Source organism: Ascidia mentula, chromosome 9 (assembly GCF_947561715.1).
Source record: "Ascidia mentula chromosome 9, kaAscMent1.1, whole genome shotgun sequence".
Lineage (NCBI taxonomy): Eukaryota > Metazoa > Chordata > Ascidiacea > Phlebobranchia > Ascidiidae > Ascidia > Ascidia mentula.
The window spans coordinates 6,417,031-6,425,338 of record NC_138574.1 but is presented as its reverse complement, the minus strand read 5'-3'; the positions used below and the strand labels follow the sequence as shown (position 1 = coordinate 6,425,338).

Genomic DNA, 8,308 nt, shown 5'->3' with positions numbered 1-8,308 from the left:
TTTTGAACAACAAAATATTTCCAGTTTTGTTGAATGATTGAGGAATCTGGGCTGGTAACTTTTTTTGTTAGGTAACTTCTGTGCACCAGTTTTTATCAGTCATGAAAAATTCTAAATTAGGTTCTAAGTTACCAAATAGACATTTGTGTTTTGTCAGTTTTGTAAAAAAAGTCGTCGTCTTTTTTTAAAAAGTTTGGTATTAAAGTGCATGTGACACGGTCATGGCAACTTTGCGTAAAACTAATGGCACATCCACAATAAACATAGGCTATTACCAAAGTATTTCGGTTCTACTTCAACTAAAAAATGTGGAAAACACAGTTATGACCATCTCTTAGCTTATTTTTTTCAGATCTCGCTCCGACTTGTCGGGAAAAGTGGCTGATCCAGCTTGGCTACAATTAATGCCCTGGCTGCGAAGCCAGTGTAACTTATGAATGTTTGATATATTTTTTGTTCAAACTAAAGTATAGCAGACGGCCACTAGGTAGCGGTATTAGTAACCACTAGGTGGCGAAAGTGTAGTGACGTGGTAGGGCTACAAAAAATAGTTTGTGGCCCCCACCCATACTCAATTCTAACCACACCACAGTTTGTGGGTCATTCTTTTTTCTTTCCTTCACAAATAATTGCACTATAAACTCATTGATTAGGTGCGAATAACACCCACTTCAATACAGTTGCTTTTAGCTTTTTTCCTCCCACAAAATAATAAATAAGGCCTAAATAATTACCGCAGACTACTAAACTTATAGCCTGTATATAGTTTACAGCAGTGTTTCTAAACACCCAACCGGCACCTGCGAACGTTATTGTTTTACCGGTCCCCAAAAATAATAAGCTTTTTTTTTCTATTATATTCTTGACAAATGGATTTCTTCTGCTGCAAAAGGAATAAATATTATTTTTGAATAATGCTTTCTATTTATTACATTTAAGTTTAGATATTTTATACCGCCTTGTGGATGCTTTGAAATTTTACCAGTCCGCAAATGCACAAAGATTGAGAACCATTGTTTTGCAATACACAGTACATTCATCTTGGCACATCACAGCAGTCAATTTTTTTCACGTTTCGAGGTGTGACATGCAATTGGTGTGAAACACGCCTTTCATTAGTGTGTGTGCTGTGTGCGGGTGTGTGTGCTTCAACAAAGGCACCTATGTAGTCCATGCGCAGGAGATAAACATTTAATAGTCGTGCGCCTGGAACTTTTTTGTGTTAACTTAATCCATGTTTCCGGAAAATGTCATCATAGAGCATGAGTTTTTTGAAATGAGACCACTACTGCTTCAACTTTAAGAGTGCGGTTTATGTTTTGTTGTAGTGGTATTTGATCAGATTAAATCGAACACAATAACCCACTTTTTGTGTATTGGAGGAAAATAGATTCAGCAGAGTGTAAGAAGAAGCTATTTCACACGCCTTTTACAGTCGATTGGTCTTTTTCCAGGGCGAAAACGTCGATACAGTCGACTCGTGCGGCTAATTGTTCCAAGAAAGCGTGCTCTACTTAGAGGTTGTTCTCCTGAGACTGTTATACGCACTCGATCGACGCCCGCAGTTCTTGTGTTACCCTCGCGACTGAATGGTTCGAGACAAAAGTATTGTCCTACAGCGAAGAGGCTACGCACTGTGGAGTGAGAGTTGGCTTTTGTGTTCCAAACTTTTTTAGAAAGTTGTGATTTGTGTAGAGCTGTTTAATTGTATCGATATGTGCAGAAGAAATAGGTATTTTGACTTAATCCTTCGAAGTGTTCAGCAATACGCACCCTGGATCGATTCTAATCAACGTCAGTCACCTTGATTATAAATACCAGGAGACAAAATATTGATTACAGTTCGTTTGTGCCCGATACTTTAGAAGAAGGACAGTAAAACAATTATAGCAAGTGACCAGTCTGTATTAAAGCAATATACGTGTTAAACCAAGTCCTGGTTGGCAACTCTATTAATTATTTTGTTTGGTGCAGACTTTAAGTATCACTGTGAAACTTGTTCGAAAGGTCCAACCTCGACTTCAGGTATAGTTGCAAGTTTCTTTCCTTTTTATCCTAGAATTAATTATTATGTACTTGTCTTTCTATTGTATTCCACTTTTGTGCCGCTTCGGTATAATTCGCAAGAATTTTTATCTGTAATGGTTGGTGGATTTGATTCTAAATGTTATTGTTTGCAGCAGATATGGTTGTTGTCAAGTTTATTGCTTTAGAAGTATGTGGTTATTGAAAACCACATCAATAATGGGTAATTTATGTTCACTGAATCACCAATGGCGCATTCATTCTGGTGCTAATCTTTTCAAAAAAAATTTAAGAAATTTTTAATTACCTAAGCACAGCTGTGACAACCGCTGGTCTAGGTATCTAAACGATGTTTGCGCTTGTCTTTTTTTATATTTTTTTTAGTTTCAGTTCTTTTTTGTAATTTGGAAAATTAATTTTTAAATTAAATGAAATGAAATACAACGCGGTGACAATTAATAGAAAACGAAGAGACAAAAACATTCTAATTATTCTTGAATATACATCATGATTGTAAAACATACCGATATTTAAAACAATTATATGGGTTTTTGTTCAAAATGAAACGTAACTATTCCACCGGCGTGTATTAAAATATTTGCGAAACATAAAGCGGTACAAAAATTAAATGAGTACTACTGACATTTTTTAAATTTATGCTGCCATCAGAAAGGCCTGGACCTCTTGGACAACAAACGTAGTTTAAGTTCATTGTTCATTTCTGATATTAGTGAGGAAACAGACTAAAGCGCTGTAAATTTTTGGTAAAAAGAACACTTAGCCTACTTAAAAATCTGAGCAATAGTTTTTTCGAACAATGTACACATTTATTGTCGTACATTGTCGCGCTTTATTGCTGTCAGATAATCACGTGTAATCGAACCGAATTTTTACAAAATCTAGTGAAAAAACGACCCTGTTCATTTGTAGGACTTTTTCCTGTAACTTTCATAATGCTTTTATCAAGCGAAATTGATTCAATGCATTCATTGGAGAATTTTTTTTAAATTGAGAATACATTGCAGTCAATTTGTTGTCCAAGAGTTTCAGGTCTTTCCTGATAACACTTCAAATTTTCCCAAATTCGTGCAGCAGACATAAATTTTTGCTATTCGGTAGTACTCTTTCTGTCCGCAGTTATAGCCATTAGATTGGTCCAGGATGTTTCTCCCACTTCCAGCTATGAAAAAGACGATTCAAGGCAGTCCTGTCCGTGATGTTAGATGTTTAAAACACACTCAGGATCGTAATCATATTGAAGTGCAAACCGTGTCATTGTGGTTATCAGTCGGATTTTTTGACTTTTGTGCGTAAGTTGGACCCCAACAGAACGACCAAATGGCTACACGCTGGTGTCGTCAGGTTTAATGACCATGCCAGTAAGAATAAAACTATAAGAATATCTTTGAAATATCCAGCTGTGGCGGAGAAAGATTTTAGCACTGGAAAACAATTTTCAGTGAATACATTTTCAGCCTTTAAACTATCGAACTTTGACAGGAAAATAACCAAAGTATAAGAACAAAATCAGTATTTGTAACACTAAAACTTGTTTTCCAAATTTTGAACCTGGTGAAAAGCAGCAATTCTATGGAGTTTTAAGTATATGCTTGATGTAAAAAAACTACAATCGTGCTTTTATTTAGGTTGGTGATCAACATTTTTGGACAACATTTTGAATCAGCAAAGAACCTGTCGAAAATCAGGGAAAAGAAGGTACAAATAACAATTTGCTTGTAAACCTTTGTTGCAATAAATGAATAACTTGTTTTTGCTCAGAAGGCAAAATAATGACCGAGGTTTCCGAGAATCCAGATTGGTAAGTTTTTGTGCTTTTTAAAGTATGTAGAATAGTTTTTTTTCCCGGTTGGTTCCCTTTTGATGACTTCAAGGTCGTGGATCTCTGTGGTTTACAAAAAAATCTTTCCGGGTTGTCACGTCACATACCGTTTGTTTGCAACATATCTGTAATATGCTGCACTATTTAACAATCATTCCAATTTAAAAAGCTAAAATATTTTTGTTGACTTCTTAGCGTGCGTGTTGAGAGGTTGTCGCGGTCGCAGACCTGCTTTAAAAATACTTTGCTACATACGCAGTGCCCAGAAATCAACACGCGAAAAGTGGAAGAAAAAGATCGACTTTGCCTTTTCTATAGCTGGTGGATTTGTCGGTTTGGGAAATGTCTGGAGATTTCCATATCTGTGCTACAAAAATGGAGGGGGTATAAATATAAAGTTCAATAGTAAAACATCCCCAGCTAATTTTTTCTAAATTATAGGAGCATTTTTAATTCCCTACGTCTTATTCGTTGCTATTGGCTCCTTGCCAGTATTCCTTTTGGAAGTAACCATTGGACAATACACCAATCTTGGCAGTGCGTTGGCTTTTCGCATTGTTCCAGTGATGAAGGGTAAAATAATATAGTTACTGTAAGTAGATATTTGTTAATTAACGTGTTGCATTTTTTAAAGGCCTAGGGTTAGCAGTGAACGTTATCAATTACCATTTAAACGTCTACTACGCGGTTATTCTGGCATGGTCTCTTCGCTATTTTTTTGCATCCATGGCTTCTGAACTCCCTTGGTCTACTTGCGGCAATTCATGGAATACTGATAAGTGTTTTGTTTACGGGAGTTCTTCCCCGACGAATCGCTCTTTGAAATCCTCCAATGTATCTAACACTCTTCTTTCCAATGAAACCGTTTCTTCGGTTCAAGAATACTGGGAGTGAGTAATTTACTAAATACTTGCTGCCGTTTTTTTCACCATAACATATTTAGACGTCGAGTTCTGCATAAGTCTGAAGGAATTCATGATATTGGAAATGTTCAGTGGGAACTGTTGTTGTGTCTTCTTCTTTCCTGGATTATCTTGTATTTCTGCATATGGAGAGGAATCGGGTGGACTAGCAAGGTAATAGCCGTCTTTGAAAAGCTACATTGCGATGTTAATAAAAAAAAACTTCTCTTTCATCAGGTAGTGTACTTCACCGCAACTTTTCCACTAATCATGTTATTGGTGCTTCTTGTGCGTGGTTTGACACTGGATGGTGCAATGGATGGTGTGGTTTTTTATCTTAAGCCAAATTTGACCAGATTAAAAGATGTTCAGGTTTGTAATATTCATTCATATCAAATCTAATAATCGGTGCTCCGAATTATTTACTTTCACAGGTCTGGCTAGATGCTGCCACCCAAGTGTTTTACTCTTACGCTTTGTGCAAAGGAATGTTGATCACCATGGGAAGTTACAACAACTATAAATACAACAGTTACCGGTTGGTACAGAATGGTCCGTGCAAAAAAAAATTTCGTTGATGTTGCATTTTATATTTCTGCAGAGATTGTATTATATTGTCTCTTCTCAACAGCGGAGTTAGCTTTATTTCAGGTTTCGCGATATTCGCAGTGCTTGGTTTTATGGCAAAAGAGCAGGTGCGAATTTGTTAAAATTATTATCAAGAAATGCGTTTTCCGAGTTTCGACTTTTTTATCACAGAATGTCGATATTGGCGAAGTGGCTGAATCAGGACCTGGCCTTGCTTTTATTGCATACCCAAAAGCTCTCACACTTCTCCCAATGCCACAATTTTGGGGGTGTTTATTTTTCTTCATGTTGTTTTTGCTGGGGTTGGACAGTGAGGTTTGTAATTTTCACCAATATCCAATTAGTTTGGATTTTTAACTATTTGATTAAGTTCCGTTCGCTTTTGTTTCGTCAAATACCCAAACGTAATTTAACAACCAAACGGACGCGGTGCGCTATTGATCAACACGCCGCACAAGAGACAGTAATTTAACTACGCCGCTTTTATCCTGGGTAATGCGATACTCGTGTCACCTAAAACGTAGTGAGTGTTTTTTTGCGATCGAAACGAAATTTAATATATATCAAATTAATAATACATAAGCTCAAGCCAAAAACGTCGAATTAACTTCATACTATGCCCATTTGGACAGTTTGTTGGACAAGAAACGTTAATGTCTGCATTCGTGGATTTGAAGCCGCAGTGGTTTAAGCCCAAATGGAGAAGGGAATCTTTCTTGGCGGTTGTTTGCCTTTCGCAATTCCTTCTTGGGATTTTTATGGTTACAAATGTAAGTGTGTAAGCTTGTTTGAGGCTACTAACTTTAACTGTTTCACGAATATGATCATCATTGTTATTGCAGGGTGGTGTTTATATTTTAAATATTTACGACAATTACGCTGCCGCTGGGTGGAGTATGTTGTTCATAAGTTTCTGTGAATGCACCACGATTGCTTGGATATTCGGAATTGATCGATATTGGAAAATTGTTTGTGACATGATTGGTTTCACGCCAAGAGTTCCATGGTTTAAATGGTGCTGGAATATTCTCACCCCGTTGTCCACTGCGGTAATAAGCGTCTTATTTGTAGTGTTCGGTGTCAACTTCAATTTCAAAATTAACATGTTGTAAATTTTATGCAGGTTCTTCTCATCACGTGTTTGGTGTACTACAAGCCTTTAACATATAACAAAACATACGTCTACCCCGATTGGGCAGTTGCTCTCTGTTGGTTACTTGCTTTATCGTCCATATTGGCCATTCCTTTGTACGCCTTTTACCGATTTTATATTGCGGAGGGATCCATTAACGAAGTTTGTAATTGGAATTTTTTCAGAAAAGAGTATTGTTTTACTAATTGATGATATTTTTGTTTAATTTAGAGATGGATAGAAGTTACAACATCTGAGTACGATGATCCCAACAATTCCGGAAAAAATCAAGGTAACGTTTATAAACTACTTAACCAAATCCCACTCTTTAACAAAGAAGTTTTGGTTTTTTGTACGTTAGGAGAGATCGATTTTGAGATGGCACCTCTTTATGATGACGTTGTAAAAAATAGTATACCAGGACTTCCCAATGAGGTTTCAAAGGATGGTTCTTTTTGATCCTTGACATATTATCCCAACGCTTTTCAATTGTTTAATTGGCGTATCAATACAAATGTTTTTGTTTACCACCATATCAAACGAGGAAAAAAGTTCAAAATAGTTTTTATACCTCCACACATTATACCTTTGCAAAATCCGTATCGAAATACGAAATGTTTATTTCAGTTCTTTCTGCTATTCCATGCAGTCTGAAACAGCATAGAAAACAAATTCAAAATGTTTTTATGACGCTAATTATCCTTTTCAAAGGATATTTTGTTTACAAACACAACCAAGTGTATAGAAAGTCATAACTTGCATGAAAATAGTATTGAAACATAAAATTATTGTTATTGGCGCTAAACATTTCGAAACCATGATCGTGTGTTAATTTATTGTCGTTATATATAGTTCGATACGTACACTTCTGTTGTGCTACTGAACTTAAAGTAGAAGTAGTGTTGTTCAATAAAATTACCTAAAATCAAACGTTTTCAATGTCAGAAAAATTAGACTTGAGAAGTACAGGTGTTTAAGCTAGGTACAAAGATTACTGTTTCCCAATTGCAATGTAAAATCACCACAACGTTAGACCAAGTATTCAAATCCTAATCTTTTAATCGTGTCATAGGTTTACATGCAAAAACTCGCATCAAGCAACATATTCGGTGCAAGAGTAATTGTTACAGCGAGTTTTTTTAAGTTGGTTATATGGGGGTCACGCCGCTTGCTTAGTGACGTCTAGCGATTGTGACTTAACAGTATATGTGATTGTATACCTTGGCCACGTTTTTACCATTAGTTTACGTTCTTTTTGTGTAACGTGCTGTATTTAAACAGATCAAAGTAAATTTACCTTTCCATTTATGTTTACGGTTAAGTAAGTTAATGAGAATTAGACGTGTCATAATTTATTTGATTTTTTTGTTGTTTTTCGGGGGGAATAAAACAACGCCAACTCGGTTCATAGAACGTTTCCTTTGATCCATATCAACAGACTTAAAACGTTCCGAGTAAAGTCCAATCGTGGTGTTGTAAATCGTAGATGGTCGGAATTATTCGGAGGTTGCGCTTATTAAATCATCGTTGATCTTGTTGATTATCAATCGTATGATGCGTTGTAGATATGCAACGCTCCTAAGTCTGAAACGACAACGGATCCTACGACAGTAAATTGTTCATTTGGGCATCGAGTACACAGATGAACATGTTTCGCTAAAAGTACATGTTTTCTTTGTGATATGTAACTTCGCAAATGTAAAGTTTCCACCTGTGTCTCGCACAACAAGTGGCGTTGGAAAAAGGTCGATTTTGGAACGAATATATTGAATGTTGTTAGAGTACACAGAGGATGAAAACACAAGAAAAGAAGCGCGCAAA

The 8,308-nt window shown here is 36.3% G+C and overlaps 1 protein-coding gene across 5 annotated transcripts; it reads left to right on the top strand.

Moving 5' to 3' along the window:
- The first annotated feature begins 1,972 nt into the window (after nucleotides 1–1,972).
- Nucleotides 1,973–7,411, top strand: LOC145914227 (sodium- and chloride-dependent taurine transporter-like). 5 transcript variants are annotated; one of them, XM_083002023.1, is made up of 16 exons: nucleotides 1,973–2,025; nucleotides 3,672–3,741; nucleotides 3,808–3,844; nucleotides 4,125–4,249; nucleotides 4,307–4,438; nucleotides 4,500–4,755; nucleotides 4,809–4,941; nucleotides 5,005–5,139; nucleotides 5,202–5,305; nucleotides 5,369–5,462; nucleotides 5,527–5,670; nucleotides 5,988–6,125; nucleotides 6,198–6,404; nucleotides 6,479–6,649; nucleotides 6,719–6,779; nucleotides 6,849–7,411. In XM_083002023.1, exons 3-16 carry the CDS (start codon nucleotides 3,816–3,818, stop codon nucleotides 6,944–6,946), a joined length of 1,827 nt encoding a protein of 608 aa, XP_082858149.1. In that variant the 5' UTR covers nucleotides 1,973–2,025; nucleotides 3,672–3,741; nucleotides 3,808–3,815; the 3' UTR covers nucleotides 6,947–7,411. The 5 variants fall into 5 exon arrangements, with proteins under 5 accessions (XP_082858149.1, XP_082858145.1, XP_082858147.1 ...); XM_083002019.1 differs by having other exon boundaries at nucleotides 3,805–3,844; XM_083002021.1 differs by having other exon boundaries at nucleotides 1,979–3,335; nucleotides 3,805–3,844.
- The last annotated feature ends 897 nt before the right edge of the window (nucleotides 7,412–8,308 follow it).